This window comes from Ambystoma mexicanum, chromosome 6q (assembly GCF_040938575.1).
Source record: "Ambystoma mexicanum isolate Mex_15411 chromosome 6q, UKY_AmexF1_1, whole genome shotgun sequence".
Taxonomy (NCBI): Eukaryota; Metazoa; Chordata; class Amphibia; order Caudata; family Ambystomatidae; genus Ambystoma; species Ambystoma mexicanum.
Genome location: NC_090937.1, coordinates 840,906,645 through 840,928,820, shown reverse-complemented (window position 1 = coordinate 840,928,820; position 22,176 = coordinate 840,906,645). Strand labels below are relative to the sequence as shown.

Genomic DNA, 22,176 nt, shown 5'->3' with positions numbered 1-22,176 from the left:
AATTTGAAAAGATCAATTCTTGTTTGAAGTAGATCAAATTCTTGATCTGGACAGAAAGAAGGACCTAATTCTAGTATAGATACTTATCAGGGCGCCACTTGTTTGTCTGATATATTGAAGACTTTGACCTTCAGCTCTTCATTCCTCACCCCTTTGGTTTGTTTTACTGTCCTCTGGTGGATCGTGTTGCCATGCTCTGTCCTTGATTTGCCCCCCCACCCCGTTGGTTTGCATCTCCTCCTCTTCCGGGTGGGCATCTTCCTGGTTTTCTTTCCGCTATGTTGTCCAGATGTAGGAGCCGGAACTCGTCTAAAAAATGCAGTTTGGTTACTTGGGGCTCAGGGTCTGAGGTTCCAATTTCCGATGACGACGATTGTAGATTGGGAGCATTTCTGGTGATTGGTCCCCCTTGTCCATTTTGATTTTTAGTTAGCTGATCCTTGATAGGTTGGTCAAATCTTCTGGCAAATGTGTCTATGCGCCCTTGTTCATAGTTTTTTATCCCGTTGGATTTTCTGCTGATTTTGAATTTCTCCTTCGTATCTTTCAAGGTTTTCCTCCATCCTACTAACTTTTCTTTTGCATTCATCTCCTTCGGGTGAATTGTAAAGTTGGTTTTACAGTTTCTCAATCTCCATGATGAGCTTTTCTCTGTCAGACTTGGCAAATTTGATTAGAGTTGTCATCATTGCAAAGCAACATACATTAGTGTTCTGTCCATTCTTTGAGTTCCGGGTCTATCCCTTCATAGGTAGGAATGGTGAGAATTCTTAGACCTCTCGGGATCCGTTCAATTTCTAAATATGTGGTCGATGTCATGGCTTCCCACCATTTGCTGATCTCTCGTTTTTTCAACTTCTCCAGTGTGTCCATCTTTTGTTGTGCCGTTAATCCTACTCAACATATAGGTTTCAGTACAGTTGTTCCAGATGTAGCTGGCTCTCCCTTGAAGAGCACAAGTGCAGCAGCCATCCGTTTGCCTCCTGATCCTCTGCCATGTCTAATTCTAGGCACCAGTAATTACCAGCGACTCGTGCTTAGGTGAATCTGTTTTCTTTCATCATTGGGAGCATTAACAGAAAGCCTTATGTGCCAGAGAATAAAGTAGCTGGCTAGCTGAATGGGAAAAGGGGCATTACCTCTGCTAAATATACAGTTTAGAGAAAAGCTAGGCACGCAATGGAACACAGCTATGCCATCTATCTCTTGGATACTTGGATACTGGATAATATATTTGGCAATCAATTACAACACTGTGGCGAGAGGTGGCTGCTGCAAAAAATTGATTTCCACATAGTCTTGCATCTGTAAGCAGCGCTCAGCCTCTTGGTAGCGTACCACTTAAAAGGGTATTTGCTGAAACAAAGTGTCTAAAAGATGTTAAAGGCACTCCAGTGAACTCAACAACCAACAAAGAACCCGGGCACTTTCAAACAACAGTGTGTTAATGTCAAAATACAATAGTAGAAAATTACATGGATTTACTGAGGATGCTGGAGTTAACACTACGTGCTCACAGCGCGTCCTGTCCCCAAAGCCCGGACTACTTCAGGCGCATTCATTACTCTTAATCCAGGCAAGTGTTTATAAAAACAAAAAAGGATTGTCTAGACGGCCATCCTCTCTACTATTCCAAATCGGTCACATGGCTGTCTGTTGATGGTGCTATATTGTATGCAATCATGGGGGCCATATTGGAGCGTAGTGCTGTACATGTTAAAGATAGCGCATTTTATCGAAATAGAATATTAATATGTGAAAGCAAAAGAAGATATCAAGGCTGATTACCTTCAAAAGGAAATGCACCAAACGCGGGTTATAAAGATGCACAGATCTTTATTCAAAATAACTGAACAGTTTTCAAAGAAACAAAGTATCGGATAGCTATCAGGCCCTCAGTCCAACCCACTTGTGGGTTAGTGCATCTTGGATCTAGGGTTCGTGCCGAGTTCGCTTCTAATTTATGCAGCTATACATTTAGGGGTTATCCTTAAAACATTCTCCAACAAGTTACGATACAAGTGTGTCTTCGGATTTCACGTTGAGCCTTTGCACATATCTTTATACAATATAGTAAAACAAGTGTTCACATAAGATGCTCAAACGGTATTGTGCACGATATATGTTCATAGATTAGTCTTGTTGGCGCAGGTAATCCTCTATACACAGGTCAACGAAGGACAAGGTCTCAGTACATGACCCTAACATTTGGCCTGCAGGCAGTTTACACATTAACTTGTACACAGAGGACAAGACGGCCATGTTACATTCAAAACGACACTGTCCACCATCTTAGAACACAAGGTGACTTTAGAGGGAGAATCTAAAATGGCGGATGAACCTAACATGGCGGCTAACACAGATCTAAGGTCAGGACCTTGCAACGCGGATTTCCTCGCAGAGCAACTTGGCCTAGGCCAATATATATACACACGATCTAGAGGGTATAATATGATTTCCCGTTCGACAAGTAAAGACATCATGGAAAGATGGCAGTGGGAGGCTGAATAGTATATCCCAATTCAATTCTGATTGTAAATTAGCCTGAAAATGTAAGTTCACTAGACTAAATATTCATATTATGCGCTAGTAATACACACAGGGTGAAGGTGGTTCATAACCACGACTGTTTGTGAACTGGTACTCATTACATGATATGGCATTTGTAACGCGCCTATACACAAGTGTTTCAAGGCGCGACGAGGCAGGGGGGGGACAAGGGGAGACAGACAACGATCTTACTAGGCCAGGTGTCATTCAGATCGCAAGTGCAAGGGTAGAGGGGAAGGGAAAAGTGCATGGGGGAAAGGGAGAGGGGAAAGGGAGAGGGGAAAGTGCAGTACAGGGTTATTAGCATACAGGATAAATAACAAGGGCCAGCTGGTGGCAAGTGCGAGGTAAGTGCAGACAAGTGCTGGGAAGGGGGGCTGTATGGATACAGACACAGTCCCGTAGTGCAGGGGTTGCCGTGGAGGCAGTGCAGGGGAAAGTGGCTGGGCCGAGAACGGTGAATGGCCCAGTTGCAGATTCAGTGCAGTTTCAGTAGTATTAGCAGGGGAGAGAGGGAGAGAAAGCGGAGGCAAAGAGGAAGGTTTTGAGGTGCTTCCGGAACCGGAGGTGGTTCTCCTCAAGTTTCAGGGAGGCAGGAAGGCTGTTCCAGAGGGAGGCCCCTGCAGTGGAAAGAGATCTGCCCCCAACTCGTTGTTTGGAGAAGCGGCTGACCCTGAGGGAGTTGGAGGCGGATGAGCGAAGAGCTCGAGAAGGAAGATATTTAAGAAGAGAGAGTTGAAGGTATTTTGGCCCAAGGCCCCAGACGGCCTTGTGGACAATGCAGAGGGTTTTGAACTTTATCCTCGCAGTCACTGGGAGCCAGTGTAGTGATTTCAGTCCTGGAGAGATACGGTCCCTGGGCTTGAGGCCAAGGACAAGTCTTGCAGTCCTGTTCTGGATGAGTTGCAAAGGGCAGAGAGTAGAGGCGGGCAGATTTAGATAGAGGCTGTTACAGTAGTCCAGCTTAGAGAGAACCAGGGCTCTAGAGACAGTGAGCTTCTGGGGGAAGGAGAGGAAAGAAAGGATACCTCTGAGGAGGTGTAGCTGGTAGTGTGACGACTTAGATACGTCGGATATGTGATGAGGGAAGGAGAGTTTGGAGTCTAAGATGACCCCAAGGTTTTTTGCCTTGCAGGTAGGAGCAGGAAGAGGGCCCAAAGAGGCCGGCAAGAGAGCAGCAGGGAGGGAGTGGGAGTGCCGATGAGTAGAATCTCAGTCTTGCTGGCATTAAGGCAGAGGTCGTTGGCGGCACACCATTCCTGGATAGCAGAAAGACAGTCCGTGATGAGGGAAGGAGAAGAGGAGGCTGAGGGTAGCCTGAAGATGAGCTGGGTATCATCCGCATAGCACTGAAAGTAGGGGCAGAGAGCGGCGATGTGGGGGCGAGAAGTGCCAAATACTGGTTGAACAGCCAGGGAGAGAGGTTAGATCCCTGGGGGACACCACAGGTAGAGAAGAGGATGTCAGAGAGGAAAGACCCCAGTTGGACCTGGGAGGGTCGATTTGAGAGGAAAAAGGTCAGCCACGCCAGAGCCTGACCAGTGATACCGAGGTTATAACGGAGACGGTTGAGCAGGATGGTATGGTTGACAGTATCAAAGGCAGAAGAGAGATCAAGCAAAATGAGAACACATGGAATGTTAGTTAAGGTTCGAGAGCAGGTCCTCACGGATGTTCAGGAGAGCAGTTTCCGTGCTTCTGGCAGCTCTGAAGCCAGACTGATGGTCATGAAGACTACCAACACATTCAGCATGGAGATTAAGCTGGGAGATGGCCAGTTTCTCCAGGAGCTTGCCCAGGAAGGGAGTGATAGAGATTGGGCGATAGTTAGCTGGGCAGGAAGGGTCGGAAGAGGGTTTCTTAAGAAGGGGGTGCACAAGGGATTGCTTGAGAGGGGATGGGAAGACTCCAGTGGCGAAGGAGTGATTGCAGAAGTCAGCAAGGGCAGGAGCCAAGGAGTCAATGTGGTCCTTGATAGTTTTGGAGGAACAGGGGTTGACCTGTTTTGACGAGACTTTCATAGATCAGACTTGTCTTGAAACCTCGTCAGCAGAAAAAAGGGGAAAGGAAGAGAATGAGAGAGGGGGGGGTCGCTGCAGAAGAGCCAGAGGAAGGGCAGGGAATAGAGGGGGTTATAGGAGGAGAGTGAGGACAGGATGTCCTGAGTTTTTGAAATGAAGTGAGAGGCCAGTGCCGTGCAGAGGGCCTGGGAGGGGACAGGAGAGGTAGAGACTGCAGCAGGGTTTGCCAGCTCCTTGCAGATTTTAAAGAGTTCGGCCGAATTGTTAGATGCCGCAGAGATGCGGGCTTGGATAAGGGCTCTCTTCTTGGTGAGAACGGAGAGCCGGTATTGCCTTTGGAGCAGGCGACAGGCCAGTTTGTCAGAGGATGAACATGAAGCACGCCATTTCCTCTCTGCCACCCTGCACTTGTGTTTAAGGGTGACAAGATCCGAGTCATACCAGGAGTTGCATACATACTTGCACAATCACATCCGACACGCACACAAACACTCCAACATACACAAATTAAATAAAAATAAAAAAGACTTTTCTACCTGCTTCCCAAAGCTATGTCTTCTCTCCAGGCCTCCAACTCCTGTGCTCCACACAGACTGGAGAGTTTCCTGGTTCCTGTCTGACGTGCATACAGGAGCTGGAGACCGAGTACACTCTTCCGCATGCCAACCAGCCATAGTAGGCCCCAGCCCTCTTCCTGACCTTAGTCAGCCAATGATGTGAGGGTGTAAATGCACTTGCCTTAGTTGATTTTTTTTAAATACATTCTTTTTGGTATTTCTTTTTCTGAAAGGGAGGTCTGTTAATTAGGCCCTGTTTAAAATATACCATTCCAGAATTATAGTACTCTTGTTCCCATTCTGTACCCGTCTCCTGACGCCTGCAGCACCAGCCCTGCACTGGTACAGGACAAGTTCAAAGGTCTTATTTGCATTCCTCATAGCAGGCAGAAGTAGCTTTTTAATCTTTACTCTGTATAATGGTATGCCTTAGTCTGGAGGTACACACATCTTTAAATATAAGCAAACAATGATCCAGTCATCACAATTTTATATCACTCTAGTGTCAGCTTTGTGAGCAGGGCACAACTATGACAGGGCTCATATGTATTAGTGTCTTGCCTGACTGCCTCCACATCTGCCATGAACAGGATGCTGCATCTTTGGTTCCTTCATAGGAAGACCACCACATTACTCCCAGGGCACAGGACACCTCTGGGTGAAACTGGTGCATTGAAGGCAGAACTGACATGATAAAGACCCTCTCACACCATGGTGCTGGCCACTAGAGTCCCTTTGAAGTCAGCAGGCTTGGTAAAGGGCACAACGCTTGAGTAGCTAGAAGGGACAGGTGGGCTGAGAAAGGGGTTGCACATCTTGGTTTTGGTTAGGGCTCGGTATCACTTCCAATCTCCTCCAACACCCATTTCCTGTAGGCAGGGCACTCTGGGTGAGATGTCATAGACACCTTGAGTTTCTGACCTTTTGCATTTTCTTGGGAAGATGGTCCTGGGGAGTCTGGCCTAGTAAATGGAAGAGGCCTGGAGACTACTCTGCCCAGAAGAAAGATTTTGTTCTTTGATCTCATTCATTTATTCTTTTCACCTTCTTGGCTTGCACCGTTAGATAATAAGGCTCCATGTCTGGGCTGGTACTATAGAGTCCACCTGATTTCTTCTTTAACTTTTTATATGCCAACCACGTTTTGAGATTCCCTTTGGGGCTAGAGGGAAACATATGGACGTACAGGCATGTTACGGTTAAAATGAAAGTATGAGCTTACTCAATGGCATATCCTCTTTTCTTGTACTTACTTGATTCGTTTATATTGAGATCTGTCACAGTTCTCATTTGTGTGAAAAAGGTTACCATTTACAATCTGTTTTTGCCCAAATATGAATAAAAATCATTTTTTTTTTCAGGAGCTTCCTGCAGTTGAAGACTTAAATATCACTCTCCCTAATGATGTTGAAGTAAAGCCTTGTGGCGTTGTTACCAGCACTGTCGATCAGTTAGGTATGTGAAAGTTCTCCTTAGTAGAATTGCGTGTACCTTTTAGTAGTAGGAAATGTGTTGGCAAAGCTTGTACTCTTTCCACTAGATTTCTGCTTTTGTTTTCATATTCTTATGAATGTAATTTGCATTTCAAATGAAAGGGGCTTAAACCATTGAGATAACCTTTTGACATATTTGTGTACATTTTCTTGAGCAACTAAACTGAAGGTTATGAATTGGAGTAAACAACTGTAATTACAAGAAAGTATTTTAGTCAGGTGTTGAGCACAAACAGGCAGCACTTCAAGAGATCAGGTTAATCTTTTGTTTGTATACTGCATTCATTTATTTTTAAGTGTTTTCAAAACAATAGTTAAACGTACTGTATGGCTCGACTATTGCAGTGTTTAGTATCTGTTTGAAGGTTAGAGAAGGCAAGTCTTGGTGAAAAATTGTGGGGGAGGGTGTTGCAGAATTATTTAGGGCAATGTTAAATAATTTTAAGTCTTATGTGTAATAAGTGAACTTAATAGAGTGACAGCTTGGAGGTGTTTAGCATTAGGCAGTAAAGTGCTATCCATTATTGGATATATGTGATACAGGTATGATATGATATGGCATTTATAACACGCCTATACACAAGTGTTTTAGATGGCAAGGGTGTGAAAGGAGAAAACAATCTGAGTGTTGGTGAAAAGGTGGCATTGGAAGGATGAGATAAGCCATGGAGCAGGAAGAGGAGGGAACCGAGGGCAAACACCTTATGCATGCCCACTTGATGAGGTATGGTGGAGCAGATATTAGAGTTCCATGAGTGTGAGAATGAGCCTTCAACGGCCGCCCAGTCAAATATGCTGTCCTTGAAGCCAAGGGAGGAAGCAGGGGAGAAGATTAGTAAGACGATCTACCATGTTGTAGGCTGCAGAGAGATCAAGTCAAATGAGGATGAGGTGTGAGTAAAGATCAGAAAGTTTAAGAAATTGTTGTGATCACCTTAAATGGAATATTTACTCTGCAGTTGTAATTGGTTTGTGTGACTCTCGAGGTAGCCAACAATGCGATCAAAATATCTCACTTTACGGATTAGGGGTGGCAGGGCAAGAGAGACGGAGCTGTACAAAGAAGGGTTCTTTGGGTTGGCAGTTGCTTTCCTCAGAGTGTGAGTGAAAGGCTATTCTGTACCTTGTGGGGAATGTGCCTGTTGAGGGGAGTGAGCAGGTGGAAGCAGCTGAATTGTCTGTGGTGCAAATTCAGTCAGTGGAGCACAAGATGCATTGGCTGATCAGAATATAGGTATGAGTTCATGGGTGAGGTGGGAAATAAGTTGGCATAGGCATAAAAGGATCAGGGTAGTGGTGGGAAGCCATTATGCCTGTCTTCATGGTTATGGAAAACAAACTGCAGGTATCCAAACTTTGGGAATACTTTCAAAACGTCAAAGGTAATTACCCGAGAGACAGTTTCTTGTTTGATGGCAACAATGATTTTGAAGGTATTGAAGGTGATTCTGGACTGGAGACCAGGTGACCTGATGCTGTGGTGTGGTGCTGCAGGTGGTGGCTAGCAATTCAAGTCTGTGTAGTCTGAGGTTTTGAGGGAATGGTCAGCAGCAATAGTGTGAGGATGTGAGATCTCTCAGCTCCAGACCAAACCCCCGGCAAAGTGATTAACATCATGGATCTGTTCCAATAAAATGACACCCACCTGAAGCTGAGATACTAGGGAATCTCAATTCAATATTGCTTCATTTTCGGCTCTGTGCCCTGAAAGCATATAAATACATACAAAAGGAAATATTAAAAACATCACAAAATCATAACAATATCCATTCGTGGTACCAGCATTCTTCAAAACAAATAAAAACACAATAATAAATATTAAAATGAGCTAAGATGAACCAACAACTGGCACCAGAAGTTCTCATGCAGGGCCTCATGAGCATTTTGTTAAACAGTCAGATTATTTCTCACTCTTAAGGAATAAGGGTGTTTATTGAACTTCAACAAGGGTGTGATAGATGCCTACCTAATCCTAAATCTACTGATGGGAGTAAGTTACGACCATCAAATAAAATTAATGCAGTCCCAGTGGCGTCTCGTCATATAAAAAGGGCCTATACCAAAAAACTGTTGCCAATCCTTACCACTAAATATACATAATGTGGGGTAGTGTTAATGAAAAAATAGTGTTTACAAAATGATATGTCGGGATGTTCAGACTGTTGGCCTCCCTTCCCCTGCGTTTTCAGCACGGGCCAAGGTGGTTCACTCGAACCTCTGAACGAGACTCTGGCTTCTTCGGCACAAGGATAAAGTTCTAATACCAGCATCAGGGCATTCTGTGCCCAAGTCTCTTTACTTCTTGAAAATCTCTTGATTTAGAGGGCCTGGTGTGCAAAAACACAACACAAAGTTATTTTCCTCTTATAAGGATTCAATTTGGGTGAGTCACCCTGGAGGTCCTCTTCCGGGCTCATACTTTTTCTCGGGTGATTCATGATTCACTTTTTGAACCCTCCACTGCAAAGTAGATTGACCTAGTTACACAAGTTATCTAACGTGTGACTTTAGTTGAGTTAGAGTTAAAGCATAATGTCAGAGGGAAGAAGAGTCTTTCAGGGAGCCAGGACAGCCAATGTTAGTTGGGAAAGTCTAGGTGAACGGAAGCACTTCTTGCAGGTAGATAAAAAGTATTGCACAATGTTTTAGAAATCTTTGTTGAAAACGAAATCATTGTAGGGCCACAAGCTGGGAGTCTTGCGAGGGGCAAAGCTGCAAGCAACTCTGCAAATGCAACCAAGACAAGTCTCAACTGAGAGCTACCAAGGCTACATAACAAGAGGTAAGCAACACCTTAGTTTTACAGTACCTTTGGTTTGAAGAAATTGGTTCCAGCTGGCTTCTGTTCCAGTTGTAGGTCTGCAGATAGTGTTCCTGGGCCTCAGTCGTGGGGACAAGAGGGAGGACGTTCGGGGACTCTTGCACTACGAATTGAAGGTCGGAGGCAGCAATGGGCAAACTTCAGATCAGCACCACTTCACGGTTTCAGATCCTCGCGGCTCTCGCTAACTGCACCACCGCAGTTCTCCTTTATGGACTTTCCTCAAATCTGGGGTCCAACACTCTGTTGAGGTGGCTCAGGCTTAGTCAGTCCTGCTTCATGGAAAAATGATGCACTCAATCTGTTGTTCCTCTCCCTGGCGATCGGTTCCTGCAGCAGCAATGGAAGTACAGCTAGCTCCGAGAGGATGTCCAGACGAGTTTGCTTTGGGGTTGATTGGTCCCACCAACCCAAGGGGAGAAGTCGTCCGTTGCAGGGCTTCTCTAGTCCTGGCGAATTAGGAGCTTCAGCAAGACAGCTGTTCTTCACTGGGCATACAAACAGTCAGGAGTTGTAGCAAGCGTCTGTTCTGAGTTCTTCTTCAGATTCCTTCGTCCAGTTGTCGACTCTGCCTTCCAAGCCAAAAGCTGCACCTTTTTATGCAGGTTTCTCCAATTCATTTGAAGCCTAGCTGTGACTCGCACAACAGGGTAGCTGTCCTCCAAAGACCGCCAGCCGGCCAATCGCCTTTGGATGCATTCCTGTAACAAAGGGGATTAAGCACAGGGAGTTGCGGGCACTTCCCTAACTTCCTGCCCTGTCACACGCTTAGGCCGGATCTGGGCTTCAGCAGTGAAACCTGTCAAAGACAAAATGAACAAAGGGACCAAACCTGGTTTGGCATGCAGAGTAAATCTCAAGAAGGAGCTTTCCAACAAGAAATGGTGAAAAAAGAAGACCAGGGACACTTTGACAAAATGGCCCCCATGGGTGCTTTACTGGAGCTGCAATTGCAGCCTGCGGTAAAAACACACAATGGTAGGAAAAAGTAAACCACTGCCGCCAGCCATTAATTGTAGAAAGGGGAACATAACAAGGGGATATCAAGTAACCCCTCCAGCACCCTATTGTAAGATGGCGTGTGCCGGGTCTAGAAAGTTACAAAGTAAATAAAATCAATTTCACTTCACTGCTCTTGGAAACAGTAATTTCACCAAGAGAAGGTATTTAAACCTTTGATCAATCTGGAAGACTTCCCTGTGTCACTGCACTGAAGGTGCTTTTTGACGCAATGTAAAAAAGATGATGCCTATGGAGTTTGTCAGACTCCAAAAACAAACACAGAAAACACATAGAATTAAAAGTACAAAGTCCCAAATTTCAGCAAAAAGAGCTGGGGGTCTCTAAGGTTGGAGGAATTAAACACTAAAATGAAAATTCTCCCTAACATTATAAAAGACTTTCGAATGTGCACAGGGTTTAGCTTCACCCATTGCATGACCACTTTATCTCAATTCCCTTCTCACAATTGCCAACCAGTTGGATGCCTAACAAAGTCCTTTGAATGAGCACCCAAGTGGCGCTGGACCACTCTATGGTATCTTTCTTGGCGTCCAAAGTTCACTCACTCCTCTGGTCTTGAATTATATCCGATTCGCTCGTCACATACATTTCACACACTGTTCTCTTTAGATTTCTTCATACAATGTTGCGGCTTGCCACCTCAGTTCTAACACAGCGTGGTTTGGTATCTGTCTTTCTGACTCAACGGCTGTGCTGTCTTTACTGGTGCTGCTTTGTTGTAGGAGCCAAGGACAGTACCACAGCGGCACACGCTCCTCTCTGCCTTGGTTATCGATGCTGGAGAGCCCTGGGTAACTCTGACAATGCAGGTTTATTCAGCTTTAGTCCCTGGTCTTGGGTTTCTTATTTTCCAAGGTTCCCGAAAGTAACGGTCTGAAAACGTCAAGGGCACCTCCGTCCCTGTAACCCTCTCCGGTCTCGCTGCCCTTCTGGTATTCAACTGCCATACTGGAACTGCTGCTTCCTTGTGTGATTTGCCTTACTCAGAGTGTGCTTTCGTGCACCGCCTTTTATCCTTGTGGGGAAGTGTGATGGAAGTCCTATGTGTGCCAGGTATACGGCTCTGGTGTTATTCCATTTTCGCTTGTAGTGAGCTGTCAGTGAGAATGTGTTTGTGTCGGGAAAGGGGGTTGGAAGGTTGAGTTCCTAGGTATCCTACCTGGTAGGATGGGGGAAAAGGGGTTACGGGGAAGGGGATACTGTGTCTCACGAGCCGGGGACCCACTCTGCAAAAAAACACGAAAAAAAAAAAAATCCAGGTGATCCTCCTGCACTGGTCCACCCACAGGAACTGGTTCCAAAAGCAATAGGCGTGTCCTGACCACCTAGATGACGGATCCCCGGGGACTAGCGGGTGAGACACCTTCTGGTTTCTCACATAACCTTCCCCTATGCGAGGTGGATATGACTGGTCTTTGTCCAGTTTCTTCATTGTTGAGACCTGGGAACGAACAGGGGTGAGCTATCCAGGGACTCTTGCATATTCCACTGATCTTTTTTTTAACTGTGTAGGTAGAGGCAAAGTGGTTTTGTTGGTCTCTCAAAAATATCCAATGAACTGATCTTCTGGTGTTGACTCTGGTTTTATGGGTTCTTCATATCTTGTGGGGGTTTCATGGGATTCTGTCTTTTCGCAGTCCCATATTGGAGAGTTTTATTTTATACTAATTGGAGTGCCAGCAATCCTGGGGTGAAAACCCCCTATATGGAGGTGGGGGTTCCTGCAAAAGAGTGGGAAAGGCAGGTAAATCCTGACCAACAATGACTTCCTCTGGGAGCCCAGGAATGATGGCTGAAGATATTAAATGGGATTTGCCCCTGATGTTAATGTACACCGGTAATTATGGGTGTATTTCATTGTCCTCGTGTACACAAGTAACTCTAAATAGGGAAGCGTTCTTGAGGTCCGTTGTTGTGACCAAGTCATCTCTTACGGCGGTTTGCTTGCTACCTGAGTCAATTAACGACTTCACTTGCTTCCCATTTACCCAAGCCTTTTCATATGTGAAGTCAGCAGAGGACCGACAAACTTATGCATTTAGGGTCGGATCATTTGGCTTCTATTCTTTCCTTTGGTGTCCATTCCTTGATGTTATATGACACTCCTTGTTTGTCTACTCCCTGAGGTTGGGGTTGGTGGGTAGGTTTGTACTCCTTCCAATCCTCCCCTCGATGTACCGAGTGGAAGTGTTTGGCTGCATCTGAGTACTTTTATGCAGTTTTAATGGCCGTGGCTTGGGTAGGTTGACTTAATGGTAATACAGCCTTTTCCAGGGCTATGGTATTTTTGATACGTTCACCCATTTCAAGGGGCATTTATTTAGAATTTAATCTAATGGCCTCCATTTTTTTCGATAGAAGTTACAAGTTTGGCCCATTCGAAGGGATTGGTTCCTCTGACGTATTCCACATCTGACTGGTAATCACCACAGCTGTGCTGCTTTGGAAAGATTTTCTGCGTCGATGACGTCGATACGCTGTCCTCGGGCCTCCATCGAGCCGACGTCACCGGATGTTAGAAGTACGACGCACGACGCCCGTTACCTCAGTTCCGTTTTTTTCCACGAACGTGTTCGCTTTGGAGATCTCGGCATGCCTCGGTTCTTCTGAGTACTTTCTTCGAACCTGTTTGTTTGTGAGGATATCATGTCTTCATCTTCTGTCCCGCGGTCGGGTTTCAAGAAGTGTTGGAACTGCGGTTCCAAGATGTCGCTGACGGACACGCACGACATGTGCCTCTGGTGCCTCAGTGAGGACCACGCTACGGATGATTGTGACGATTGCCAGTCGTTAACATCGAAGGCCTTGCGGGAGCGGAAGAAGCTTATTGTCGGTAGGGTGTCCAAGCCCAGAAAGTCGAAATCTGTGGGGCTTTCGACCGACAATTTGAGAGGCGACTCTCCGCGTCGTCAGAGTAAGTCCAGGGGGTCTTGGTCCTGGAGTGGGTCCCGCCATTCCTCTGCCTCTTCCAGGCACTCACGAAAGCGCCATCACCGGTCGCCTTCCTCGTCCGAGGACTCGGCCTGTTGGCGGGTTGCTTGTCCCAAAAAGCATTCTTCTCCTGCGGAATGGGAGGCATTTTGTATGGTGATTTTCCAGTCGCAGGGCTCCGTTCCATCTGCGTCTTTGAAAGAAGCCGACAGGGAATGTGCTAGGGCCACCGCTTGTACGCCTTTGGGCTTGGGCGGTCGGCGTGATCATCTGGAGCCTTCGAGGTTCCGATCGGACAAGGTAGATCGCTCTAGCCATGCCTGCTCCAGGTCGCGGTCCTCGACGCCCTCGAGACCGGTTGAGCCTGTGAGGTCTTCTAAGAAGACATCGACGCTATCAGCGCCATGTCCGTCGAGGAACTCTCTCGAGGCTCCGCCTCTGAGGAAGTCATTGACGCCATAGTAGGACACGCTGGGGCTCCGTCCTCGAGGCCTGTGTCGAAGTCATCGACGCCTCGCTCAACATCGACGCCGAATCCGTCATCGCCCTTGACGCCTTTTGTGGAGGCTTTACCGTAGGTACCCCGTGCATCAGTGGAAACTCGGAGGAAGGCCCTGAAGAAGTCGGTAAGGCCTGTATTTGAGCCTTTTTCTGTGCCCTCTTTCAGGGATTTGTTCCAGCCTCTGGATTATATTTCTGAGGTGGAGGAAGGGTCCGAGGAAGGTTTGGTTCCTGATGACCTGTTATCTGGTCATAGCCAGTTGGAAGACCTGCGTCAGTCTTTGCACGACGCCAGTGGTCTTGATACCTCCCCGGAGGTTGGATTTGGCAGGCCTGAGCCTGGTACGCATACTGAATCTTTGTACAGGCGACTCATGTCGAGGGTGACAGAGTACTTGGGGTGGTCTGCGCCACCCAGCTACTTGACTACGCACCCCACTCCGAAGAGTTTGGTGGTACAGGCGGCTACGGCCCCAGCAAAACAGACATCGTACCCTACCATCCCTCCTGATGGGGACGAAAAGCGTTTTGATGGCTGGGCGAAGAAAGTGTTTTCTTCAGGGGTTATGGCTTTACAGGCAGCCAACTCTGTGTGTGCCGTAGCACGTTTCACTCACACTCTGTGGAATTGTGTGTCTTAGGCGGCTGAACATATTCCCGAAGGGGAGGAATGGGATGGTTTTCTTGCTCTCGTTTAGGATGGCAAAGATGCCATGTGTGAATCCGTTCACTCGGGCCTGGACGTGGCAGATTGTGTCAGCTGTTCCATGGCAGGGCGAGCACCGTAATGCGCAGATTTGCATGGTTGTGGAAGTCGGGGTTTGCTCCGGACGTACAAGCCCGGCTTCTCAACATGCCCTTTGATGGTGAACATCCTTTTGGCAGCAAGGCTGATGAGAGCCTTGAGAGGTTGCAGACCTCCAAAGCTGCAGCAAAGTCGTTGAGCGCTGCAGTTCGCCAACCTCTGCCTTTTCGTCCCAGGGGACAGCAATGGAGGGGAGGTTCCTTTTTGATACTACTCTTCCTTCAGTAGATTGAGGGGAGCTGCAAGTCAAAGGGGACACCGTAGGAGTACCAGAGGTGGAAAACAAGGTACTCTAGGTGCCAAGGCCGCTCGGGCAGTTGCCTCTTTGCCCTCAGGCACTGCCGCAGCCGCTTCAGCTCAGTCATGAGGCCATGTCCCATGGTTCGCAGGTTGGGGGAAGGCTGGCGCAGCATCTTGTAGAATGGCGTGCCATTACTTCACATGTGTGGGTTCTGGAAATCATAGCCCACGCCTACGGTCTTCCTTTCTGGCAGAGGCCTCACGACAATCCACCAGGGAATCTCTCTTTGAAGAGGCTGGATCCGCTCCTTGCACAGGAAATCACATCCCTGCTGGAGAAAGGCACCATAGAAGTGGTGCCTGTAGCGGAGAGGAACAAGGGATGGTATTCCCCATATTATTTGATTCTGAAAAAAGACTGGGGAGTGAGACCCATCATGGACCATGAACTTGCGTGGTTTGAATGAGCTCCTCAGGAAGGACAAGTTCAAGATGGTTACTCTTTCTCAAGTCCTCCAGGCCCTTTAACTTGAGGACTGGTTGGTGTTTCTCGACCTCAAGGATGCTTATTTTCATGTGCTGGTTCATCCCAAGCACAAGAAGTACCTGAGGTTCCCGGTTGGCGAATCGCACTTTCAGTTTCGGGTCCTGCCGTTCGGATTGACTTCCGCCTCGAGGGTCTTCACCAAGCTCATGGTGGTGGTGGTAGCGTATCTCAGGAAAGGAGGGATTCACGTCTACCCCTACCTGGACGATTGGTCGATCAGGGGGCGCTCTCCCGAGCAAGTCCTGGATCATCTGTCAGTCACCTGCCACTGCTTTCACAAGCTGGGCTTCTCACTCAACTTAATGAAGTCCCACTTGACACCTTCCCAGCTGCTCCAGAACATTGGAGCAGTGCTCAACACATCCCTGGGGCAGTGTTTCCCTCCCCAAGTGAGGGCTCAACACATTCTGCAGATGGTGCACAAGTTTCAACTTGCCCAGAGTCTCCTGGCGTTCGAGTTCTTGAGGTTGCTCTGCCTCAGGGCATCCTGCATTCTTCTGGTGCCAGAGGCCAGGTTGCAGATGAGATCTCTGCAATGGGCTCTCAAGCTCCAGTGGTCGCAGTCCTCCGGCAGGATGTCGGATCCCATTCAGGTGCCGTCCTCGGTCGCCCAGGATCCTCTGTGGTGGGCCGTCGAAGGCCATCTGATGAAGGGGGCTCATTTTGGCTACCCTGGCCGGAGGTTATGATCATGAAGGACGCGTCCCTCACGGGATGGGGAGCTCATGCCAACGAGTTGACAGTCAGCGGTCGTTGGTCTCCGTCAGAGTCCAGACTCCATATCAATCTGTGGAACTGAGGGCCATCAGGCTAGCCCTGAAGGCTTTTCTGCCATCTGTGCGGGGAAAGACTGTCTTGATTCTGACAGACAATACAGTGGCCATGCACTACCTCAACAAAAAGGGGGGGGCAGGGTCTCTCCCTCTGTGCAGAGAGGCGATGCAGCTCTGGTTCTGAGCTATCCAGCAGGAAATTTCGATCTCGGCAGTTCATCTGGCTGGAGACGAAAACGTGGCGGCAGACGCTCTGAGCAGGCATAGCACGGTCTCTCAGGAGTGGGAGTTAGCTCAGGAGGTTTTCCTGGAGATCTTCGCCCTTTGGGGGACGCCACAAGTGGATCTCTTCACCACCAGTGCCAACCTGAAGTGTGAAAGTTTCTGCTTGCGGGAATATCCTCCAAGAGGAGCCTTAGGGGAAGCGTTTGTAGTGGAGTGGTCCTTCCCACTGCTATAAGCGTTTCCTCCAGTCCCCGTCATTCCACAAGTACTGCAGAGGTTACGGAGGTTCGGTTCCCGGTTGGTCCTCATTGCTCCGGCACGGGCCCGGAGAACGTGGTACCCGGACCTTCTCGACATGTCCATCTGCTCTCCACGCCGTCTTCCCTACCGAGACAATCTGCTCTCACGGGAGGGGGGGGGGTCAGGTTCTCCATCCAGAATCCCTCAACCTTCATGCTTGGCTTCTGAAAGGTTGAGGTATAGGGATTGGGACCTTCCTGAAGACGTGATGGAGGTGTTGCTTTCGGCCAAAAGGCCTGCAACAAAGTCCCTGTACCCGTTGCCGTTGGAGAAAGTTCTGCGTCTGGTGCAGGGTTAAGAATGTGGATCCTTTTTCATGTGCCATTCCCATGGTTCTGTCTTTTTTCCTTTCTTTAGCCCACAAAGGCCTGCAAGTGGGTACCATTGAGGGTTACTGGCGGCACTGCCCATATTTAAGCGCTCGTCTGAGGAGTGTTCTTATTTTAAGATTCCTTTGATTTCCCAGTTTCTCAAAGGGCTCGCTAATGTGTTTCCACTGTCACTCTTCCAGGTGCCTGGTTGGGATTTGAACCTGGTTCTAAAATTCATCATGGGAGCTCTGTTTGACCCTTTACATTCTTGCCCTTTGAGACTGTTGACATTGAAAACTGTATTTTTAGTTGCGGTCACTTCCGCTCGCAGAGTGAGTTGCAGGCACTTTCCGTTAAGCCACCTTTCACGATGTTCCATAAGGACAGGGTTGTCCTTAGGGTTTGTCCTTTTCTTCCGAAAGTTGTATCAGAATTTCATTTAAGCCAGAAGGTTGTTCGTCCGGCGTTCTATCCTCCTCTGCATCCTGGTAAGGAAGAGGAGAGGCTCCATAGGTTAGATCCTAGGAGAGCTTTAAGTTTCTACATCTCACGCATGTCCCGGGTCAGAGTGGACAATCCGCTCTTTATTGGATACGCTGGAAGGCGTTTGGGACAAGCTGTTACTAAACAGAAGTTGTCTAGATGGATTATCTTGACAATTTCTGAATGTTACTGCTTGGCGATTAAGGACCCTCCGGTAGGCTTAAAGGCCCGTTCTACTAGGGGTGTGGTTGCCTCTACTGCCCTGCAGAGAGGTGTTCCCTTTCGTAACATTTGTGAAGCAGCCACCTGGGCCTCTGTCCATAATTTTTTCAAACACTACTCCTTGGATTCTATCCATGGGCAAGATCTGACCTTTGGCAAGGTGGTCCTCTACTCTGCAATTTAATTGGGCATTCTAAAATTCTAAATTCTTTCCCACCTTACGTTGGTACTGCTTTGGGAGTATGTCATAGATGTGGAATACGTCGGAGAAACCCATCCCTTCGAAGAACAAGTTACTTTCTTACGTGGTAACGTTCTTTCGATGGGATGTTCCGACGACGTACTCCACATCGTTCCCTCCCTCCCTACCTGCCCCTCTTCAGAATTTCTTATGCGATTGCAGCTTTCGTTTCCGCAAGGCTTTCTGTAGTCATTCTGGCAGAAGATTGGTGACACACGTTCTGGGAAAAAACTACAACTGAGGCTACGGTCGTCCTACTTATAACATCCGGTGACGTCGGCTCGACGGAGTCCCTGGAGGACAGCATATCGATGTCATCGACGCAGACGCCGAAAAAAAAATTCCGAAGCAGCCCAGCTGTGGTGATTTACCTGTCATAGATGTGGAATACGTCGTCGGGAGCACAGGCTCCACGGACCAAAGTAACCAAAAGGGCACAGGCAGAGTTCGAGGACAACGGCACCAGAACAGACAAAGACAAGGACGTCCTTTTTTAGGACAGGGGCCCAACCGAGGGGATTGGGGAAATCAGAAACAGACACGCAACAGAGCAAGGAATCAGTGGTGATTAATCTAACTGTCGTAAGCAGAAATAAAGAGCTAGACCTTAACAAGGGTTTGAATTTTGTCACTACGAAGTATCATGATCCTTTTGAATTTAGGTCTGAGTTCCATAGTTTCATGCGCAAGGTTCATTTGAATGAATTCTTTCAAAATGACAATGTCTATGAAAACCTCCATCGTACCGGCTTGAGAAACAAATCCACTTTTAATGCGTCTGTCCACAGCCGCACCTCTGAATCCCGGGTGTTTGAAAAACAGGTGCTCAAAGAGGTTTACAAATTGGAACAGGGCATCCCCTGCCATTCCAACTTTGGCAGTGCTCAACGGGCACGGATTTCCAAACTGGCCAAGCTGGAGGATGTCATAGTGAGGGAAGCTGAAAAAGGTGGGGCCGTTGTGTTGCTCAATCGCAATGACTATGTGGGTGAATGCTTACGGTTATTGAACGATGTAAAAAGCTATCGTCCTATTCCCTCTGATCCATCTACCACACTGATGGAAATTATAGAAACTAAGGTTTTGAGGGCCTATGAGGCAGAAATGATCAGTAAGCAAGAATGTGATTACCTCATCAGAAAACAAGGGCATGTACCTGTATTTTATATCTTACCTAAAGTTCACAAAAGCCTCATCAATACACCAGGTAGACCCATTGTATCGGGAGCCAGTTCAATACTAGAACCTTTATCCAAATTTGTTGACTACTATTTAAGACCGTTTGTCCGCAAAATGAGTAGCTACCTAAGGGACACATCAGACGCCATTAATAAAATTGAGAATTAGCCTTTCAGCTCAGGCAAGTCCTTATTGATTAGCCTCGAAATACAATCTTTGTATACAGTTATCCCGCAAAGGGCTACAGTAGAAGTGGTTGAGGAAATCTTAAGAGACAGAGAAGATGGGCACCCAGTTAGTAACGCCTTTATTATGTGGTGTGCAGAGTTTGCTTTGGCCAGAAACTTTTTTCAGTTTGAAGAAGCCTTTTTTGAACAAACAGAAGGCATGGCCATGGGTGCTGCCATGGCACTGAATCTTGCAAATCTTTAAGTGGAATACTTTGAGAAATGTGTCATCTATCCCGTTACCAATCCCTTTAAAAAACATTTATTGAAATGGTTACGGTTCATAGATGACATTTTCATATTATGGAAAGGCACGGTAACAGAGGCGGAAGGCCTTTGTCGAAGGGCTGGATGTACAAAACCTGTTTCTAAAATTCACTCAGGAGATCAATGTGCAAGAGATTCACTTCCTGGATATCACCATTTTTCATCATGGTGGTAATCTTACAGGGGAACCTTACAACTAGAAAAATGATAAAAAATGCCCTTCTACGTTTTTCAAGTCATCATGCTAACCACATTAAAACAAATTTACCCTCTGGGCAATTTCTCAGGCTCAAGAGAAACGGCCGTTTGCTGCAAGACTACAAGGACAGTGCTGCCCTACTATCCAAAAAACTTTGTAATAGAGGCTGTCCAGCTAAGCTGGTAAAGGTGTCCTCCAAAAGAGCATACAACAACCGGGAAGCGTTACTAGAAAAAAAGAAAAGAGATGACAAAGAAAACTGCATTGTGTTTGTCAACACTTTTTCAAACTTGTCCTATAAAATCAAAGGCATCATCAACAAAACATAGAGAAAAGTCTATAATGACAAATCCACCCCTCCACCATTAGTGGCCTTTAAGAAAAGTCAGAACATCAGAGAGATGCTGATTAGGAATGATATATCGGTTAAGCATGTGGCAGGACCAAGACAAACCACTCTATGGGGTCTCCCACCTGTAAAGGGACATTTCCCCTGCGGGAAATGTGTGTTGTGTGCCTCGACTAAAGAAATCAAGCAAATTGCGCTAAATCCAACTACTTTGTGGACTCTTAATGCTATGACCAACTGTAACACAGAGAATGTTGTTTATTTAGTCACCTGTCCGTGTGGACTACAATATATTGGAAAAACCAACAGGAAATGCTGCATACGTATGGTGGAACACCGTAGTTGTATAAAAAATCAAATACTAATGGCAAACATTTTGTACAAATGAAGCATTCCCATGAAGATTTTAGGTGGGTAACTTGAAGAAGATTGGTGGTAAAAACAAATCAGAAACAGACCGCAAATTAATATTGCTTGAACAAAAAATGATTTTTAAGTGTCAGTCACATCATTGGCCTGAATGAGGAAATGGATTGGCAGCATACGCATGAATAATGGGGTACCTGTGGTTTGCAAAAAACTGTGGTTCTACCAAGCAATAACCTTGTGTCCACTATAAAAAAGTGTTACTAGTGTGATTCAAACTTTTTGGTATAATCAATGCTAGGGTATCATTAGGATGTCTTTTAAGAAACAGATACATTCGCTTTGTGCCACATGGTAACCGTTTTGCATATTACCCAGATCTTGATATGCTATATTGGGTTCATAAGGGTCTATGTTGTTAAAATAAAATAAAAATAGACTGTTTATATTCTCCAACATGGATTCCAGTGACGTTCATTAATTCTAGTAATTTGGGGTTCTTGTACCTGTATTACCTCTCTTCCTACCTTGGCCTGTTCGACTTGGTTGAGTCTGTTTTCCCTGTCTATGGCTAAATACATTTGTGTTTTCAAACTTTGCAGTTATCGGGCGTTTAGCGTTCCTTCTACTCAAAATTGTTTTTTTAGGGTTTAAATGGGACAGTGTGGCTCCTGTGTAAGTATTGAGGTACTCTCATAGTTGCGATCACCCATGAGTGCAGCGGCAGGTACGCAGTCGTCTTTCTGTATCCATGGAGGACTAAATTGCAGTCCGTTTTCCATCGCGGCACCACAATTGAACAGATATACACTTACCTGTGCGGAGCGCGACCTATACATTTTGTGCAGACGTGGTGCACGGAGGATCGTTCCCTGCTTGCGCAGATTTTTGTGTTTGGCGACTATATCGAAAATAAGGTACGCTGATATTGAATTGGTCCTTGCCTGTTTGAGAGCGTTATACTCGCGTGTCTTCAGCCAGTTCCACGTGATTTCGGGCAATAGCATGATGCCTGATGTTTACCCTTACTGTTTAATAGGTACCTTACTTTGGAGGTGCGTTCTGAGTGAAAAACCGTTCTTGCTGTGAAAGGATTACAGTGGAAGCCCCGTGGGCAGCAAACTACTGAATAGGAGGTACTGTTGTAGTACTGATGTTGTGTGATGATGGGGCTACTAGTAGTACTGTAGCACAGTTGTTAGTGCACAGCACGGCTGTATACACGTGGTGGTGTTACCCATGGTGTAGGGTTTGATTCAGTTCTCACTTTTAGACTAAAGGGCACAAGATGGTGAGAAAAATTGTTTTGACAGTGCTGTTTTGGTGATGGGATCAGTTGTATGTGGTCCCTTATTGACATACACCTATGGGTTGTTCGTTTTTTTGCAGCACTGGTCAGGACCTATGGTGGTTTAGAAGCAACAAGGAAAGTTATATAGACTTGATATTTGAAGTCTTCAGCTACTCAAGGGTGTATTGTGACACCAGCACTACTAATATTATACAAAGAGGTATGTAGTAGTTTTCAGAGTTTGTGAGGCAGGG

At 46.6% G+C, this 22,176-nt stretch overlaps 1 protein-coding gene across 3 annotated transcripts in view; it reads left to right on the top strand.

Annotated features, from left to right (window-relative positions):
* NAF1 (nuclear assembly factor 1 ribonucleoprotein) overlaps positions 1-22,176 on the top strand; it is a 732,295-nt gene that overhangs the window by 226,141 nt on the left and 483,978 nt on the right. For all 3 annotated transcript variants that reach the window (XM_069631362.1, XM_069631363.1, XM_069631364.1), the window contains exon 4: positions 6,490-6,583. In XM_069631362.1, the coding sequence (XP_069487463.1) occupies positions 6,490-6,583 (94 nt within the window). The remainder of the gene's footprint in view (positions 1-6,489; positions 6,584-22,176) is intronic.